A 20,367-nucleotide genomic window follows, 5' to 3' on the forward strand; every position below is an offset into this window, starting at 1 on the left:
AGAGAGCCAGGATTTGAACTCTTGGTGATACAGGTTAGGGTGAATAACCCTTACTAACACTCTAGGCAAAACAAAATATTGTTTTCATAGTCATAGCATTCCTAGAAAATTCAGTATATTTTAGACCCATTTAAAAACAACAACAACAACAACAACGTAAGGGGCATGGGTGGCTCAGTTGGTTAAACATCTGATGCTTGATTTTGGCTCAGGTCATGATCTAATGGTTTGTGAGTTCGAGCCCCACATTGAGCTCTGTGCTGACAGCATGGAGCCTGCTTGGGATTCTCTCTCTTCCTCTCTCTCTGCCCCTCCCCCACTTGCTCTCTTTCTCTCAAAATAAATAAACGTAAACTTTCAAAAAAGAAAACAACACCGTAGGTTTACATGTCAAATAGAACCTGGTTGGCCGGTCTGAATTACAAGTAGCTTATTCACCTGTGTTCACGTCTGGTGGGGAATGTGGAGTTTGGTTAGGCCGAGAGACCCCTCTTCCGATTGTGGGATTGCCTCTCATGGGACTTTGTCATCAGTGGAAGGCATCCCCAGTCCTTGTCCCTAAGTGCCAGCATTGCCTGTACCATCCCTGTGACAACCAAAGGGCTTTCTCACATTTCCAAAAGCTCTCTAAGGGAGTCCTTACACTCCTGGGGACCTTGACTGTCCTCCACTGGGCTGTCATCTGGTTGCCTCTCTAAATCCTTAGAGAGTCTCTTCTCCAAACCAGCACTTTGGTCTTGACACGCTTCTTCCTCCTCCTCCCCCCTCCCCCGGGCTGCTTAACATCTGCTTAGTCAACTCGATCCATGGTGCCAGATTGGCTTGGGTAGGAAAAGAGGGAGCTGGATTCCCAGAGTCCCCTTCCGAGGGCCAGGCACTCTTCACAATAAGCGCTCAAACCCATCCACCCCACCGCCAGCAGATATCTCTGTCAGCACAGTGGACGGTGTCCCAGGCACTGGATTAAGTGTTCCACACACACAGTCCCAGTTCAGTCTCACCATGTTCCTAGGAGGCAGGGACGTTGTCCGTATTCTACAACTGAAGAAAGCAGGACTCAGGGAAGGAGCGTCACTTGTCCAGGGCCACCCAGCTGGGAAGTAGCAGGGCTGGGCTTCTACCCAGAGCTGTCTGACACTACTGAATTTATTGGCTGCAAACCCCACAACGCCATTTTATAGGGGGAGCAATGGATGTGTCTCGATGCCAGGATTGCCCCCATGGTATCTAGAGGCGGGACAGCTGCTAGAGGTGGGTGTGGCTCAGGGCCTGAGAGCTCCCTGGCAGCGCGGAGATCTGACCGTGAGCCTGGCGTTTGTCTTCTAGGCCAACACCAACACGGACCTTAGGCTGGCGGCTGCCAACGGGGCCCTCCTGAGGCACCGGGTGCTGCTGGGGGTGACGGACACAGTGGAAGGCTGCCAGAGTGTGATTCAGGTACTGTGTCTGGCAGTGACCTCTGCTTGGGGGCTCACGTGAGGGCTGGGTTGGTGGGGGACAGGGCCCCATGTTCCCCTGGGCGGCATGGTGTCTCAGAGTCTGCTAATGGGATGAGCGTGGCCAGCCCTGCCCTTTGTCCCTGCGTCAGCACTATGTCCTGGAGACTCATCTCTGGGTGGTGGCCTGCAGCCTAGGACCTGCATGGGGCAGGACTGTCTCAGCCACACTCCTCATTCAGCATTTATTCAGCAAACAGAGGGGGCCTCTTCTGTGCCAGGCCCCTGCCGGGCACTAAGGAGCCCATGCACGGTTCCTGGAGAGGCAGGCCAGACCCTGAGGCCATGTCTACTTGGCTCGGTCATTTTTCTTTGGCCCAGGCTCCCTGGGTAGACCTTAGGTGACTAGTAAGAGGTCACACAGCGGGTCTGGGACATAGCTGGGGCCCAGGTCTCCTGGTCCTGGCTGGCCTCTGCCCAGTGGGATTGATAGATCTCCTCAGTGCCACCTCTGCATCCTCACTGGTCCCCCTCGCCTAGTTGGAGTTCAGGAGGGCGCGTGAGGGCGGGACCTGGGAAGAAGCTCCTTGTGCACATGAACTGTTCATCCTACCAATATTTATCGAGAACCTAGTATGTGTCAGGCCCTGTTCCAGGTCCTGAGGCTGCAGCAGAGAACAGACAAGCGTGGATCCCTGTGTCATGGGCCCCGCACACCTGAGATGGTGTAGGATACAAGGGATCTTGCCTGACACCAGGTGTGTGGGGGGGTGGTGAACTCAGTGACATCACAGGACTTCTGGCATTTCAAGTGTGAACATCATAGACTGGGAGCTCCTGGAATCTGGGGGTCTTCAATTTGTCCGTGAATCCTCTTAGATTGACACATAGGAGTGACTTGGAAAGTGTTAGCTGAATGTATGGATAGATGAGTAGTGAATAGACACACCTTTCAAAATAATTGGGGACATCTTTTAAAATAAATAATTTAATTTTTTTTTTTCAATGTTTTATTTATTTTTGGGACAGAGAGAGAAACAGAGCATGAACGGGGGAGGGGCAGAGAGAGAGGGAGACACAGAATCGGAAACAGGCTCCAGGCTCTGAGCCATCAGCCCAGAGCCCGACGCGGGGCTCAAACTCACGGACCGCGAGATCGTGACCTGGCTGAAGTCGGACGCTTAACCGACTGCGCCACCCAGGCGCCCCTAAAATAAATAATTTAAAAAATAATTTCAGTCTCAAAGTACTGTGGTATCTTAGGATGAGGGATGTTAGACACCCAGGTGTCCTGGGTGAGTAATGGATGGGGGTAAAGATAAAACAAGTGTAGCCATGAACTGGGGTGTCTGGGTGGCTTGGTCGGCTAAGTGTCTGTCAATTGATTTTGGCTCAGGTTCGTGCGATCAAGCCCCACATCACTCTGTGCTGACAGCTTGGAACCTGCTTGGGATTCTCTCTCTCTCTCCCTCTCTATGCATCCCCGAACTCTTGTGCTTTCTCTCTCTCAAATAAATAAATAAAACATTAAAAAAAAAAAAAAAAAGAGTAGCCATAAACTGAGAACCACTGATCCACCCAAGATGATGGGCAGCTGGAAGTTAATTATTTCATTAAAAAATAAAAAAAAATTTTTTTTTAACATTTATTTATTATTGAGAGACACAGAGAGAGTATAAGCAGGGGAGGGGCTGAGAGACGGGGAGACACAGAATCCAAAGCAGGCTCCAGGCTCCAGGCTCTGAGCTGTCAGCACAGAGCCCGACGTGGGGCGCAAACTCACAAACCACGAGATCATGACCTGAGCCAAAGTCGGACACTCAACTGACGGAGCCACCCAGGCGCGCCAATTAAAAAAAAAAAATGATTATTTTATCTTGAGAGAGAGACAGAGCATGAGCGGGGGAGGGGCAGAGAGAGGGAGACACAGAATCCGAAGCGGGCTCCAGGCTCTGAGACATCAGCACAGACCCTGACGTGGGGCTGGAACTCAGGAACCGTGCAATCATGACCTGAGCCGAAGTCAGAGGCTTAACTGACTGAGCCGCTCAGGTGCCCCATCATTTGCTCCACCTTTGTATCTGTTTGGAAGTTTTCATAATAAAAGGCAAAAAAGAAATTCATTTTGAAAAGCATCCCTTGATGTTAAGAAAGTGGAGAGACTCGTTGGCAAGGTGATGTCACCTTGGGTCTCACAGGTCAGTCACTGGGAGGAAGGAGGTCTGGGATTCAGAGGAAGTGGTCAGTGGCTGGAGGCATTGAGGCAGGGACTACGAGCTTCTTGCAGAACTTCAGTTGTGATGTTGGCAGGTATGGAGTCGACAAGATCCGTAAGTGAACTTGGAGGGTTTTGGCCTGGCTGTGTTACACTTGACCTTCTGAGGACTGTTGAGGTTGAGGAGGAAGGGGAGATAATGGTGAAGTAATTTTTACCTTGCCCCCCTCCTCCCAGAGCACCCCAGTTGGATTTCCTCCCCCCTGGCCTTGAGCAGTGGGGGTGGGTGACTGAAGGGTTTCACTCCTTTGTATGTGGGGTTCCAGACAGCAAGGCACCCCAGCCCCTGAGGATGAAGGTGGTAGCTCCAGGTGGATACGCGATGTCCGGGATGCTTTGGCATCTCTGTGGGATGCTCAGAGACTTGTAGGAAGTGGAGCTGCAGCCATTTTGAACAGGGTTTGACATTTTCCAAATGTGCACACAAAGCCATCTTTCTCCCAGCTGTACAAAGGAGACTTCGCTAGTCTGAGGAGAGAGCAGAATGGCACGTTCCCGCCAGAGAACATGCTTGTCCTCAGAAGAGCCGAACTCCAGCAAGGAGGCAGGAGGTGGAAGATAGTGTCAGGGATGGAGAGTTCAGGGTCGGGCTGGCTTTGAGCCTCAGCGGTCATGGCTTCTCTCCCCAGCTCTGGTTCGTCTACTTCGACCTGGAGAACTGTGTGCAGTTTTTGTCTGACCACATTCAAGAGATGAAGACTAGCCAAGAGGTAAGAGGCCTCAAGTGAAAAAACAAACACACAAAAATAAACCAGGAGGCCACATTGCGTAGATTGCATTTCCTCAGTGTTGGAAAAATGCCTAAGGAAAAGTTACTTGGAAGGAAGAACACCCATGTGGAATCAATGGATGTTTTTGCTTAGGGAATTATTACTTTTTAACTAGATCTCAATTAGTCTCCTTTTCAGCTAATTGCACTTTCTACATTTCCTAGAGTGAGCATATATATTTATTAATAATATAGCAATTAGATTAACAATAAATGGTAATAACAATAATACTAATAAAGGTTCTGGCAGTGGGAACCTTGGGGAAAGTACCAGGTATTTGGACGACTTTCCCATGTTCAAAATGCCTTCCTATCATTTGTGATCAGGGCGTTCTTGCTCTGATCTGACACATGAGGAAACCGAGGCTCTGAGAAGTCCTGTCGCTGCCTGAATGCAGTCATGGGGCCAGTTGGTGATGCCCAATTTGGAGCGCAGCCTTCCCGTCTCAGAGCCCTGTGTTCCTTCCCTGGGATCAGCCTTGCCTGGAGCCCTGGCAGTGCTGGCGTGGGGTCTTGAAGTCAGAATTGTGGTGTAGCCCGATCCCAGCCCACTTGTTCCTGTGTGGCTTTGGGCAAGGCCTTTGGGCTGCACTTGACTCATTTGTAACAGGTGGATAAAGATACCCATGACCCAGGGTGCTTTGAAAAGCAAATGAGAGCATGGAAAGAAAAATGCTTTCGAAGCTATTAAAGGCTGTAGGGAACTTTGTAGGTAATTATCTGATATGTTGAATGTGGCTCAGTTCCAGATACTCCTGAGGTCAACATCTGAGTCTGTAGATGAATCCATCCATCGTCTGTGAGGTCTATACAGCTCAGGGAGTGACCCAACCTCCTACATACCACCCAACTCCGGACATCATCCAAGCCCTGTCTCTCTTTCTTCTGCAGTCCTTGCTGAGAAGCAGATTGAGCCAGCTGTGTGTTGTCATGGAAACCGGAGTGAGCCCCGAGACAGCAGAGGGGCCTGAGGACCTGTTGGAGGAAGCCCCACTCCTGCCCGGCAGTCCTCATTCGGAGGAGAGGCCACTCCTGCAGACTGAGCTTCGCCAGCTCGTGCCTGAGGCTGAGCCAGAGGTAAGGGGCACTTGGGCCCGTCAGGGCCACCGTCCCTCACAGGGTATTTGTGTGGAGTCCGTGTGGGGCCTCAAGTTGTAAATCCCAGGGAAGATGGCTTCACTGAGTAGGTAGAGGCCATACGTATCTTTTAGCTTACTAGTTTTCAATATATGTTTTCCTTACTGTAGCATTTTTTTAAGTTTATTTTTTGACAGAGGGAGAGAGCATGCGCACACAAGTGGGGGAGGGTCAGAGAGAGAGGGGAACCAAGGATCCAAAGGAGGCTCTGCGCTGACAGCAGAGAGCCTGATGCGGGGCTTGAACCCATGAACCGTGAGATCATTACCTGAGCTGGAGTTGGATGCTTAACCGAGCCACCCAGGTGTCCCTCCTTACTCGAGCATTTGAAAAAATAATTTATAGGAATCATTTTCTGCTTACTGGGTTCCGCCCCCATCTTTTAATATCTTGGGTATTCTTTTTGGTAGCTCCACGGAACGTCTGGTTGTTGCATGTTGATCGGTTGGTCATAGCCTACCTAGCCATAAACATGTTAATGAGTATTCAGGTCATTTTTTAAATCTATTTTTCAATCAGTCTGGCATCTATCCATCCATTTACTTAAATTGCAGTTGGATGTGTAACTCTTATAGGCATCTCTATTGAATTCCAGTGCCCCTAGCCCGAGTTCTATCGGGCCCTGCCACCCAAGCTGTCGGTTCGATATGACCAGAAATCTGATAGTGTGGTTTGCAGCTTGTGCCCTCCATGAGGTTGGACCCACTGGCTGGGAGACATGCAGAGAGGGGTGACCTCAGGCATGCTGTGATGCAGGGAAGCACCTGAATTTTCTTTTCAGGGAAAGATTAAAGGTGCAAACCAGCCCAGACTCCCTTTTGCATCGGTGGGGAGTAGGGGGACTGGCAAATGGGACTCAAGAGAGAGAATGATAAATATATTAATGTCTTCACTTGAATCCCATTGACTTTTTTTTAGAGCAGAAAAGATTGATAAGGTCATGTACTTTACTGTGGCATGCCTGGGTTTATATGACATAGCCTGTTAAATCTGATGGGTCTTTTAAATTATTTTTCCAAATTCATTCGAACCAGTAGTAATACGATTTCCTGTCATGAATATCAAGCGTGTATGCACATGTTTTTAAAGTAGCTACCTTTTGTAACTTGGCTAGGGAAAATATAATCAGTGCCCAAGTCTCAGCATAGCTAGATAGACCATCATATTTCAATAGGAAACCAACGCCTGTGAAAGATAGGGAAATAGTTATAATCACCTCTTACATTTTAACAGATTTCTTATTATGCATAAAACCCTTTAGCATACCCTGTGAGGCGTGGATTATGTTTCCTCTTCCTGGTCGGGTGAAATGGGCTTCCAAGAGGTCATCTGACCTGCCCCAGGTCACCGAGCAAGGGAGAATGTGGCAAAGCCAAGGGCAGAAGCCAGCCCTCCTAATTCTAAGTACAATTTTCTTGCCACGGTTCTTTGCTCCTTATGCTGTTGATTTTAGAGTAGATTGGCAAGGAGACCAATCTGAATTAGGGAGTGGCAGACTATTTGAGGTTTTCAGTATTTTCTAGCACCAAGGATGACTCAAGGGAAACACCAGGAACACTAGGTGGGGGGCTTTCTATCAATTAGTCCATTTCATCCTCACTCCAGCTCCCCCAAACAGGTGCTGTGATTTTCCCTCTTTTCGTGTTGAAGAAAAAGGCTTGGCAAGGCAAAGGACTTGTTCAGGGTCCATTGTCGGGGGCTAGGCTCAAATTCCCACTCGGTCCTTTTGATTTGAGAGCCTGTTCTTAATCACTAGCTCTACTGACACGAATAGCCTTGATGTGACTCATACCTTACTTTATTACATGCTGACCGCTCATGGAGATTGTGTAAGCCTTCAGTGTCGCACCTACAGGACCGAAGCATTTCCCCTGGAATCCCAGCGGCCAGTCCATTTAATGGAACTTTGGAGACAAATGTGTTAATAAGAGCATGCATTAAATCCAATTTTTTAAATTCTTTTTTTTCTTTTTTACTGTTTAAGTTTTTTTCATTACAGAAAATATAAATAGATATAGATATAGATATAGGTATAGGTATAGATATAGATATAGATAAAGATATAGATATGGATATAGATATAATAGAAAGTTTGCCCCCTTAACCATTTTTAAGCGTACGATTCAGGGGCCTTAGGTACATTCGTATTGTCGTGTAACCAACACCGCCAAACATCTCCAGAACGTTTTCCTTTTCCCCAACTGAAACTCCGTATCCACAAAATGCGAACTCCCCCTCTCCCCCCTTCCCCAGCCCCTGGAAATCACCATGCTACTTTCTGTCTCTATGAATGCACTACTCTATATGCCTCATGTAAGTATTTGCCTTTATGTGATAAATCTGCTTTTTAAAAGCAAACTCTTCATATAGTAGGAGTACTTGTCTAAAGAAAGCCAGCAGATGCCTTGTAGGAATTGAAGAATCCTGCCGTCATGGGGATGATCCCCTAACCCCATCCTCATTTACTAGTGATTTTCAAGTGCATTACTTTGACCTCATGCGTTTTATAGTCTCACCGACATTTGAAACTGGAACCAGTGTGTGTGTGTGTGTGTGTGTGTGATCGGTTGCTATAAATCAGTGGTAATGTCTCTAGTGCTTTGGCACTCCAGAGCTTTTTTGTTCAGGTAGGTCACCTACTTTGGAGGTAAGGAAGCTGAGGCTGCAGGAACCCCACGGGGTGAGCTGCAAAGCTGGGGTTCCAGACCAGGCCACGCATCTCCCAAGAGCCCCAGGTGAGGACGTGGCGGGGTTCTTCCCAGTGAGCATCACTGCTGGTCCAGGGGTGTGAGGACCACTTGGCTTTCCCTCGTACATTAGATGCTTCTCTGTGGCCTTCACTCTGCTTCCCTGCCTCTTCCAGGAAATGGCCCAGCAGCTGTTGGCGGTATTTGGCGGCTACTATATCCGGCTCCTGGTGACCTCGCAGCTTCCCCAGGCAGTGGGGACACGACACATAGACTCGCCAAGGATTCCGTGCCCCTGCCAGCTCATAGAAGCCCACATCCTGGGTACTGGGTGCTGCCCATTCCTGGCCAGGTGACCTAGGGAGGAAGGTACTCCGCTTCCTGCGAGACTGAAGGTCCTCAGGAAGGCTCAGGAGCGCCAGGCGGCTGACGGTGAGCCCCAGGGGAGGAGAGAAGCATCTGGGAGCACTCGGAAGACTGTCAGTCATGTCAGAGCATGGGTATCGTGCTTGCTTCAGGACTCTGCACAGGAATACCTATCCACATCCCATGCTGACCCCTGGCCCTTTCAGAAGCTGATGGTTGCCAAGCTGGTCCCACTCCAAACCAGTCTCTATGCTGCTTAGAACCATGGGCATGGATGGAAGTCCTCTCCCATGCCCTTCATTGTCTGGAGAGCCCAGAAAATGTGAAGATGCCCCTACTGGGCCAACCATGTGTCCAGAGCTCAGTCTCAGGTGATGGTCTTGTCCTCAGCTCCTTCACGTCAGACAGGAAAACTGAACCTCAGAGAGGACTCTGCTCTTTGTAGCATTGTCTCGGGCCTCCAGAATTCCTAATCGGAAGGAAAGAAGTCAATTCTCAGAACGTTCTCCATTTGTAAGTTTCTCATGCCCTTTGTTTTATGACAAACAATGGCCCTGTGTTGTCTGCTAGCACACAGACTTCTAGGAGGCAGAAGAGAGAAACCAGCGGCACGTAACTGATAATGGGACTGTTTGGGAAAGATTGATTCTGTCTGATTTGAGGATGTATTTCGTTTAAAGGCATGCCTGCCTGTGGTTGTGGTTTTATACTCCAGACCGAGAGCAGCAGTCCTGTTTTCTGACGCTAATCTGTCACTCATGACGTTCCATGAAGAGGTCAGGGGTTTTCAGGTTCTCTGCTCCTGAGCAAGTTTGAAGACCAATTATTCCATAGGCCCAAATCCAAAAGACCTGGCCTGGCATTTAAGGGCTCCCCAGCCTGCAGGACCCAGCCCTCATCTGTGATTTTGGCTTCATCTCCCACAAAACTTCTTCCTAAGTTGAAACTCTTTCCTGGACTAATGTACCTACTCGGTCTCATCCTTTGAACTCCTATGCATGCTTCAAAGCCCAGCTTTACTTACCTTTCCTTCAGGAAGCCTTTCAACATAGAACATGCCCTGCTTCTCTGCCTCCTTTAAATTCTTAATGTAGCTGCTGCCTTTATTGATGTTTTACGTTACCAATTCTGTTTTCCTGTGCACATGCGCATTTTTCTAGCTAGACTCAATTTCTGAAGGACAAAATTCTCACCTTAAAATTTTTGTGCATGGCCTAGACCTGCTAAGGGGAAAACAGACCAACCCAGTGGATTGAGGGCTTTGTCATCTCTAGAGTAGCCTTTGCAGATTGCTCTCTATGCTCAGTTGAATGAGGTTGGCACAGACCTGGGTTCTGGTCCTGCGGCTGACATTTCTAGCTGTGTGACTTTTGGCCAGTCCTCAGTTTACTCATCTTTCTATAAATGAATACATAATGGGTAGTTGGATGATTCTTAGCTTCCCTTCCAAAGCTGAAGTTCTGGCTTTTTCTGTCCCAGTCTAGCCCTTGGCCTATCTGTTATGCCTTTATCCACATGTAGAAGGGTCCTCCAGCCTTACGTGACTGAGGTGTCCCAGACCTGTCAGACCTGCGGACGGAACACTGGCCTAGTTAGCAGGAGACCTGGATTCTCGTCCCAGATATGCTGCTTCCTTAGAAGCATGACCTTGGCCAGGTCACGTAACCTCTCTTGAGTGTCTGTTTACTTCTTTCTAAATGGATCTGGTGAACACGAAACGTAATCCTGTGGGTGACTTACTGTGTAAGAGGCCAGTCTGACTGTTTGCTTTCTCTGGGCCCAGAGAAGACAAATCGTGTGCATAGACCCACCCCGGGTAATGGCTACCTTAGGCATTTCTCTTTAGCCAGCTCTCAGGGCCGCTATGCTCCATCAGAGTAATTCATGAAGGCAGTCGCTGTCTCGCTCCCCTGCCACAGAAGGAATGTGGGCTGTGAATGGGCTCCGTAGAAGCCCGTATTTATCATCCAACCGGAAACCCTGGTAAGTATAGTAACAGAATAAACATGTCTGTGTTAAATGACGAAAGGCTAACGTCCAGACGCTCCTTGAGGTGTTCTTCCCTGCCTTTTCCCGAGTTGCTGGTGGTCTCACCTAGTGGGCAGAGCATTCACGTGTGCCCCCCCCCCCAGGCGCTTTCTTTGCCTTCGCCACTGGCTCTCCTCCTTTAGAAAATTCTGTGATCTCTGTCTTGCCTACTTCACAGGGTCGTGTGAAGCTCAGAACCCATACCTGGACACGCACCCTGCTTTAAGGCTCTGTGTTGAGGACGGGCACGGAGACAGTGCAGATGGTGGGTGCGGATGGAGGGGCTCAGAGCCTGGATTCTGGAGTTCCTCAGATCCAGGTTCCGCTCCTCGGAGCAGCGTCCCTTGCCACCCTGGGGTGTCACTCCTCGTGCATGGAATGAGGATTTAGCATACGCAACCGGCAGGTATTGTGAAAATGAGATAATACAAAGAATGGAAAGCGCTTGCAACTTCGAGCTACAAGCTTGAGTCAGAGCACAATAAATTGTTGCTGGGTTTTTTGTTTTGTTTTGTTTTTTGGATCTCTCACTATGGCTTCTACACCGTAGGAGCCCAGTGTACGTGTTTGCTGATGTAGTACGTCATTAACGGTTCACGTCGATTCAGTCTGCCTCAGACGGCATTACTCCAGCACTACGGGATGTGTTTATGGGAATAAAGATTCTAGTCAAACCTCTCTGAAATTCAGTCCCTGGAGACAGTGTGGCAGGGAGGTTAAGAGCAAGCTGGTCACTTTGGGCCAGATGCTTACCCTCTCTTTTCCTCCTGTACCTCCATTTCCTCACCCATAAGGGGGTGTGTGATGATAAGGGGGGTTAGCTGAGGCGTTGCATGGGAAGTACAAGGTCTGGTCTGTCGTAGGGTCCAAAGCCAGGGCTCCATCGACCACAGCATTTCTCAGCTGCTCCGTGCTGTTTGCTAGCTGGGTCCATTTGTGCAAGCTTTGACCTGTGTTGTTCACATCTGTATCCTTACTGATTGGGGTTGGTTTGTCTGTCAGTGACCGAGAGTGGCAAACCTCCAACTATGATTATGCATCTTCTGTTTTTCCTTTTACTTCTGACACATTTTTGCATTGCATAGTTTTGATATAATTCACATAGCAGAAAACATACCACTTTAAAGTATACAGTTCAGTGGTTTTCAGTGTATTCATAGGATTGCATGACCTTTACCGCTGTTTAATTGTAGACCACTTTCATAACCTTTCCCCCTCCCCCGCAAAAAAACCCATCCCCATTAGCAGTCACTCTCGATCCCCCCCTCTCCTCAGCCCTGACAACCACTGACCTGCTTTCTGTCTCTGGATTTTCCCCTTCTGGACATTTTATGTAAACGGAATCCTACAGTATGTGGCCTTTTGTGTCTGGCTTTTCTAACATTAGCACAGTATTTTCAAGATTCATCCATGTTGGAGCACATATCATGATTTTATTTTTTAGTATTAATGATCAATTCCTTATTATTCCGGAATAATATTCCATGACATGGATGTATCCCGTTCTGTTTATATTTCTTCAGCTGGGTTGTTTCTACTTTTTGGTTTTGTGAATGATGCTGCTATGAACAATTACATACACGTCTTTGTGTGAACGTATCTCTTAGTTCACTTCCGATGAGTTTTGCTCTATTATGACAGGCACACGAATACAGAATTGTTAAAACTTCCAGATGGGTTGAAACCCTTTCATCTTTATGGAATGTCTCTTCTTATCTCTATTAGATTATTGCCATAAAATCTACTTTGATACATTAGCTTTCTTTGGATTAGTGATTACCCAGTATATCTTTGTTCAGATTTTTACTTTCAACTTACCTGCATCTCTGTATTGAAGGTGCCCCTGTTATGGGCATGTGTGATTAAAAAAAAATCTGGGGGCTCCTGGGTGGCTCAGTGGGTTTGGCATCCGACTTCGGCTTAGGTCAGAGCCTGGAACCTGCTTCAGATTCTGTGTCTCCCTCTCTCTGCCCCTCCCCTGCTTGCATGCACGCTCTCTCTCTCTCAAAACTAAATAAACATTAAAAAATTAAAAAAAAAAAAATCTGTTCTCTGCTTTTAAACTGGAGCATTTCCTATGCTATGTCTAATGCATTTGCTGATGTGTTAGATAGATCTGGGCTTACTGGTACCATCTTATGGTTTATTTTCCATTGGTTCTTTTTTTTTCTGTTTTTCTTTTCTCTTTTTTTTTGTCTCCTTTTGCATTGAGATTTTTTTTTCTTTCATAATCTCTCCTCTAGTAGTCTAGGACATATGTATTCTGTGCTTTGAGTGGTCACTGCAGTTAGGCATGTGTCCTTGACTTATTCGAGTCCAAGAGAGTACTTTTGCCACTTTCTGGACAATCCAAAGACCTTAGAACCCTTTCGCCGTTCTGCCTCTTGTGCATTGTTATCATGGGTTTCAATTCTCTCTGTATTTTATTTTATTTTAAAGTTTTATTTAAGTAATCTCTACACCCCATGTGGGGCTCGAACCCATGACCCTGAGACCAAGAGTCACACAACACACTCCTCCGACTGAACCGGCCCTTCTCTCTATTTTAAACCACAACAGGCATTATTTTTTTAATTTGTTTTAATGCTTATTTATTAATTTTTTTTTTTTTCTGAGAGAGACAGAGTATGAGCAGGGGAGGGGCAGAGAGAGAGGGAGACACAGAATCTGAAGCACGCTCCAGGCTCTGAGCTGTGAACACAGAGCCTATTGCAGGGCTCGAATGCACAAAGCATGAGATCATGACCTGAGCCAAAGTTGGATGCGTAACCAACTGAGCCACCCAGGCACCCTACAACAGGCATTATTATCAGTGCTTTATGCAGCCAGTATTCATTTAGATCTATCTACACTTCGATCTATCTACACGTATACTTTGTATTATTCTTTATTTGTTACCTCTTTATTACTTTTTGTGTCTGCCTGCATCTCTGCACATTCACCTGTGAATATTCCCCTTTTCCTGGAACTAACCTTTGGCATTTCCTTTAGTATAGCATAGTACCGAGCGCATTTGGAAGTACCATTAGCATTTTCCTTCCAAGACCAATCCTCTGGTGACGGATGGAGCTTTTGTTGGCCGGAAAGCCTCTGTGTTGTTTTGAATTCTGAAAGGTATTTTTGGTCTGTCAAGAATCCTAGGGCACTACAGTTAATTTTCTTTAAAACTTTGGAAGACATCCTTGGCTTTCATTGTTTTCTGTTTGCAGAGTCAGCTCTCAGTCCCTTGGCTGTGATGGCTATGTCTCTGCTGTGGGCTTGCGGTGTGTGTGTTGATGCCTCCTGGTGTCGCTTCCTTTATGCTTCTCCTGCTGGGGGGCTCCCAGTGCCTCTTGAATCTGTGACACGGCTTCCTTCAATGTAGCCTCCGGCCTCCTCTCTCCCCTCTCCTTCTGAGGCTCTAACGACAGGCTTGCGAACACCTTTTCGCTGCATTTTTGTGGCTCTCTGTGTTTCGTGTTCTTGAGGCTCTTCCTGATTCAGTCTGAAGGTTCCCTACACATTCTGCTTCATGACTCTTGCCCTTATTTGTGTCTAGTTGATTGTTAATCCTCTCCACAGAGTTCTTAATTTCAGCCCCAGTCCTAAAAATTTTTAATTGACTTTTTAAAATACAGGTTACAGTTTTCAGCTGAAACGATCCATTTTCCTGTCATCACTTTTCTTCGGTGTTCTGAAGTGGATGTTTGCTGACTCCAGTTTCTGGTTCTGTTCTGTTAGGTTGGTTTTCTTTTGCTTTTCGGTCAGTTGGTCTTCTGGTGTTCTTGGTATTTTTGGATTGAATATTAGACTTTTTTGACAAATGAACAGCTGAAGAGATGTACAAGACTCTGGATATTCCTTTATTTTAATAAAATCTTTTAATGTTTATTTTTGAGAGAGAGAGAGAGAGAGAGAGAGACAGAGCATGAGCAGGCGAGGGGCAGAGAGAGAGGGAGACACAGAATCCAAAGCAGGCTCCAGGCTCCGAGGTGTCAACACAGAGCCCGCCGCGGGGCTTGAACTCAGGAACCGTGAGATCATGACTTGAGCTGAAGTCGGATGCTTAACCGACTGAGCCACCCAGGTGCCCCCACTCTGGATATTACTTTAGACAGGATTTACTTTTGCTTCTGAGAAAAGTAGGGGTGGATTGATTTGACTCTGGGTTTCAGTCCTAGTGAGGTCTGGTCCATTTCTGGTTAGCCCTGACTTCCTCTTCAGGGATTTTAACTGAAAACCTGTTCAAAAAACAAAAAACAAACTTTTTTAAACCAGGACTCCTCCTGTGGGGTGAATCCCTCCTTCAGGGTGAGCCCTCAACTTCTGATTTTTGTTGCCCCAAGCTGTTAGTCTGCTAAAAGCCCCCCCCCCCCTCAGGTTTTCAGCCTCTTCGACCCTGCTTAGGAATTGGCAGGTGCCTTGAGAAGGTCAGAAGACCTCAATGTCCCTTTCAACTCTCTGCACTCTCTGATGCATTCAAACAGATTTAAGAAAAAAAAAAAAAAAAAAAAAAAAAAACCCAACAAACTACAGCTTTTTAAACTGCTCTCAGCAGGAGGATCATTCTGATACAATCTAGTCTGCCATAGTTAGAGGGAAATTCCAGCTGTGGCCTCTGTTATTATTCTTATTGTTATTGTTCGAAAATCCTTCAAAGAAAGATCTTACCCTGAGGCCAAAAACCCTTTGGCAAACTCATAAGATGTAAGCCTCTTCCCATCCCTCTGTGAAGTGGCTTCTAACTGAACTGAAGCAGGAAGTGACATTTAAGGAGCATCTTTTAGGTGCAAAGCACCTGTTATATCTGCTGCGGGGAAATGGTTCCAGCACATTAGGAATGTGGGGTTCTCTGGGGAAGGAGAGTGGGACCTTGGCATGGGAGGTAGTGAGGAATGCATAGGATAAGAAGGATCCGGGTCAGAGGATGGGTCCAGGGCATGGAGCAGCGTGACAACCGGCAGCAGAAGAGGACCAAGGATAAAGAAGCCACGGGGAAGTGTCCTTTCCCTTCACCTGACTAATGCTCTTGGGGGGGGGGTCCCCCTGAGTCAAAGAGGCGCTACAGCCTAGTGAACTGATCATGCACACACGATTAGCAAGCCCTCTTGCTTCCTTCCAGCCGTTGTTCCTTTACCCTTTTCTGCTACATATTTCCAACCTCCTTCTGGATATGGCCACCCAAACATCCCATGGGCTCCTCCAACTTGGCACAGCCCAAGAGGAAATGATCTGTGTGTTGTCAGCTTGGCCTCAGGACCATCTCCCTTCTCAGCTCTGGGTGTGGCAGAAGAAATCAAGAACCTCCTTTCCCAGAATCTTCTCTGTATGGTTGTGAGTTAGGAACCGGCCAGCTTTGCCTGAGAAATCTATAAGTCGGGGCTCTAGTCTCTATCCCAGTGTTGCCATCCTAGTTCATGCCTGTATTACTGGCTGTCCTGACCTCCTCGGCGGCCTCTTCTTACATGTTTGTGTCACTCAGGATCCAATCAGAAGGCAAAAGCCACATGGTAATTTGACTATGGGAAGTTTAACATAAAGGATTATTAAGTATAACAAGGAATTTGAATCATGGATTGGAAATAAGAAGTAAAGAGACTGTAAAGAATACGGGAAGAGCATGGGGCGCCTGGGTGGCTCAGTTGGTTGAGCGTCCGACTTCGGCTCAGGTCATGATCTTGCAATTCGTGAGTTTGAGCCCCGTGTCGGGCTCTGTGCTGACAGCTTGAAGCTCAGAGCCTGGAGCCTGCTTTGGATTCTGTGTCTCCTTCGCTCTCTGCCCCTCCCCTACTTGTGCTCTGTCTCTATCAAAAATAAAGTCTAAAAAGAATTAAAAAAAAAAGAATACAGGAAGAGCACCACATGTAAGGAGCAGTCATTACCCCTAGGGCTGAGATAGAGCCCCTCCAGGGGAGTTTCTGAATCCGTCTTCATAGCTCCTGCTCACCACCCTATTCGGGAGACGCTCGGGCAGCCGCACAGCATGGGGGCTGCTGACTAGAATGCTCAGGGTCTCCCAACAGTGCAAGTTTTTAGCGCCCAAATACTGGAGAAGTGGTGTGGGTGTCTCTTTTTCAAACCATTTGTGCGAGGATCCGTGTTCAGATCTGAAAGAGTGAAGGAAAATGTTTGTCCTTGGTAAAGGGTTTGAATTACACATGAATAAACAGTCTTGGTCACATCCCACGTGGGGACTGCTCGTGTTATTAAATGGCTTGAAAACAATTTTGGCTTGAGCTAAAAATAACCCCACACTGGGTCAAGCGATCGAGATTTTATAGTTTACTTGTTACGTCAGCAAAGCCTTGCTGGTCCTGACCAGAACACATACACAGTTACCGCCTCTGGAGAGCCTTCTCCGCGTGGGGCCATGTTCTAGGCACTTACGTGTGCCTCCCCAATAACCTGAGAAGTAGGTAATGTACCAACATTATCCCTGTTTTATAAAGAAACAGAGAGAGGTTCGACGACATGCTCAAGCTTAGTAAGTGGTTGAGGCAGAATTTAACGGGTATGTAGGACACAAGCCAGGGATCTTAACTACTATCTGGTATCTAATAAATAATATAATCATTAGGCTAAATTGTTACAGGCTTGGGTAACTAGTCCCACACCCCCAAAAGGCTTGAAAGAAATCTGAGGTGTGCCAGCAGAGGGTGGCTGGGGAGACTGAAATCCAGAGAGGTGACTCCAATATTCTTGCCAACTACACACACCCATGCCTGGGACCTACTGAAGAGCTGTGGCTGGTGCTTCTGGGATATTCTTGGACTATTAGGTGAGTCAACAGTGGAAGAAGGCCCCTCATTGGCCTGGCAGCAGCAACAGAAGATCTTTGACGCCATGTTTTGGTGGGTCATGGGAAGAGGAAAGGGCATTGGGGCATCTGGCCCTGTAGCCTCAATCCCAGAAGCCCATTGTTATTTCAGCGGTGGGTCATACTGGGCCAGCCTCTCCCAACGTATCACACCCCTTCTCCTCCCAAACCTCTCGTAGCTCCCTGTGGCTGGCACGTCCAGGCCCACCTATGTGGGCCTACCTCTGACTAGGTCTTCTTCCATTCAAAGTTCTCTCACCCATGGAAAGACGTTGGAGCCTCTACTCTGCCAGTCTTTACCTGTAGGGGTACCTCGTTGAATCAGCAGATCAGCTGATAACACAGCTCCACCTTTCTGTGTGGCTTTGGGCTCATCTGTTCCGGACCTAGGCTCCCATCTGACAGGTAGCGGTTGGGCTGTACCGTGTCTCCAAGGATCAGACTTCCAGGTCTGATGACTCAAGTTTGTGCATCCTTAACCTTTCTTATTCCCAAACTTCTTTGTCCTTTCCAGGCCTCTTCCCAGCTCCTGTTCTCATTTCCCTTTCCCTGTGGCCAAAGCCCGACTCTGGGAATTTCCATCATGGCGGCAGTATTCCCTCAGTGCACACTGGGTTCACTCCAGGGCATCGTCCTTGGGCACTGGCTTCCCCCTCTCCCGGCCACCACCGTGTCTCACCTGGGTCACTGCGATGGCCTCCTAACTGGTCTCCCTGCTTCTTCCACCCTCGTCTTCATTGGTGTCAGCACAGCAGAATCCCCTTATGATGTAAGTCACATCACGTCACACCTCTGCTTGGAGTCCTGGTGCCCTATCACGCAGAAGAGAAGCCAAAGTCTTTCTCTGGGCATCCCCTGAAAAAAATCTGTAATCTCAGCACTACCTTTGCCCATCCCTCCCCTGCTGTCTCCTCCCGCCCTCCCCTTCACTCTGTTCCAAGCGGACAGAACATGGCTGCCCTTGCCTGCGCTTTCTGCCTGGGATGCTCTTCCCTGGAGATTCAGGGAACTCCTCCCTCCCCTCCTTTAAGGCTTTGTGTGAAGGTCAGCTTTTCTTGTGAGGCATTTCCCCCCCTATTTAGGCCTCTCCCTCTATTTAATTCTCCCTATTTATTCCCTCTGCCACTCAATTCCCAGTTTACAGGACTGTCCCTCCCTCAGTCCTCCCTCTTCCCCGTCCCACCTCCTTCTTCTCCATAGCCCTTGTCTCAGAGCACACCCCGGAGTTTATTTGCAATTTTCCTGCTGTGGAACACATGGAGGCAGGGGGTCAGCCTCTTAGGTTCACTGCTGGGTCCCCAGTGCCGGATGCCAAGCGTGCAGTTAATAAACAGTTGTGGGATGGCTGGACGAACCTGTACTTTGGTTGAACTTTGGTCCTCGTATGAGCAGATGCTGTCACCGCCCCAGGGGTGAGAGGAGCCACTATTCCAGGGACATGAAGGCTGGTGAGACACTGTTGGTGTCTCACTGCTGATGAGACACCGTCAAGCTGACTGATGGCTTTAAGAACCATGGATAGGTTTGCTTTTGACCGTCTGCTGGTGGGGCCATCTCCCTTCCCCACCCTTTGCAACCCAAACCTATTTCCTTTCCTTTCGTGTCCTATATTCACTTTGGGTCTGGAGTCAGAGATGGCGAACCCCTTCTCCTCCTGGCCCCTGCCTCCCTTTCTCTACCCATTCAGCCATTCATCAAGGCATTGTGATTCTACCTTGTAAACATCTCCTCCACCTGCCACCCTCCACCCTCCAGCCCCTGCCCTCGGCCACCCCCCTGGCCACAGCTTCCCTGCTGGCCCCTGGCTCACTTGCAGGCCCATCTGCCTGCAATCCCATCATCATGTGGTGCCTCAAACCCTCAGCGGCTCCCTGTTGTACTGCTGAAAACTGCTTGGTAGTCTGGCCCTGCCAGCTTTGCCAGCCTCGTTCCCTCCTGGCCTCGCCTGTTGCCCTCTGGCCGTAGGAGCTGCCAGCAGCGCCCCAAACTTGCTCTCATTGCGTTACTACCATGCGTTTGTGCCGTCTCCCCCACCCCCATGTTCTCACTCCCTCACCCTTCACGCTGGAGACAGCTCAGGGACTGCTCCTTCCGGGAAGCCATCCCTTACACCTGGGAGGAATTAGGAGCCTCTCTAGTGGTCCCACACTGGGTCATGGCCAGTGCCTGGCATTGCACAGCATCTGCCTAACCCTATCACAGGTGCTCGATAAATATTTGTTGAGCAATATTTCACAGCCTGCCTATGATTTGCCTACGAGAGTGCACTCCATAGTCTAGGTCGTTCCAATCTGTGATTTAAAAAATTTGTTCAGCATGTTTTTATTGAGGACCACTGGTGCCAGGCACTACGTGAGGAATCTGGCAGTGAACATGAATGAGAGATTCCTGGTCTCAAGGAGACAGGGATGAGTCCAATTCACCTTCAGACCCCAGCAGTGACCACAGGGATTTGCACAGAGTAGGTTCTCTCTCAATGTCACCCGAAGAAATACACAAGCCCTCTCTCTGACTGTTGGGCAACAATGGACACAATATCATCCCTATGCTCCCTTCCACTAACAGGTGTTTTACTCCCTGCTCATAGAAATGGATAGAAACATCCCGATTCTGTACTTCCCTCCTTCTCCCCGGTGACTTCAATCTTGGAAATTAACAGGGTAAGAGAGACAGCCACGATGTCAAGGGCACACTGACCTTCATCGAGCTTCTTGGGCAGGTCCTTGGACATCTCTGAGCTCATTTAGCTTTTCAGATGGTGGAGCTGAGCCCCAGAAAGGTGACTCCCAGGTCTTATGGCCAAGAGGAGCAGCCGGGATTGTAACGCAGTTTTGTCTGGTACCCGAGCCTCTGCTGTCCAGGGCCTCACCCTA

At 48.3% G+C, this 20,367-nt stretch overlaps 1 protein-coding gene and 1 long non-coding RNA gene across 8 annotated transcripts in view; one reads left to right on the forward strand and one right to left on the reverse strand.

Moving 5' to 3' along the window:
- The window catches only part of TMEM268 (transmembrane protein 268), a 41,389-nt gene extending 22,545 nt beyond the window's left edge, over positions 1 to 18,844 (forward strand). For 5 of the 7 annotated variants that reach the window (XM_045467320.1, XM_045467323.1, XM_045467321.1 and 2 more), the window contains 4 exons: positions 1,327 to 1,437; positions 4,341 to 4,421; positions 5,372 to 5,557; positions 8,481 to 14,568. In XM_045467320.1, the coding sequence (XP_045323276.1) occupies positions 1,327 to 1,437; positions 4,341 to 4,421; positions 5,372 to 5,557; positions 8,481 to 8,660 (558 nt within the window). In that variant the 3' untranslated portion in view covers positions 8,661 to 14,568. Of the gene's footprint in view, positions 1 to 1,326; positions 1,438 to 4,340; positions 4,422 to 5,371; positions 5,558 to 8,480; positions 14,569 to 17,269; positions 17,456 to 17,744; positions 17,900 to 18,008 lie in introns of those variants that run through there. The other 2 variants (XR_006709746.1, XR_006709747.1) reach the window with 2 other exon arrangements.
- On the reverse strand, positions 16,754 to 20,292 carry LOC123592400. Its single transcript, XR_006709748.1, has 4 exons — positions 20,192 to 20,292; positions 18,850 to 18,997; positions 18,174 to 18,306; positions 16,754 to 16,784 (listed from the first exon to the last, which is right to left on the reverse strand). It is a non-coding gene; the product is annotated as an uncharacterized LOC123592400 (long non-coding RNA).
- Positions 20,293 to 20,367: the final 75 nt, after the last annotated feature.

Source organism: Leopardus geoffroyi, chromosome D4 (genome assembly GCF_018350155.1).
Source record: "Leopardus geoffroyi isolate Oge1 chromosome D4, O.geoffroyi_Oge1_pat1.0, whole genome shotgun sequence".
NCBI lineage: Eukaryota > Metazoa > Chordata > Mammalia > Carnivora > Felidae > Leopardus > Leopardus geoffroyi.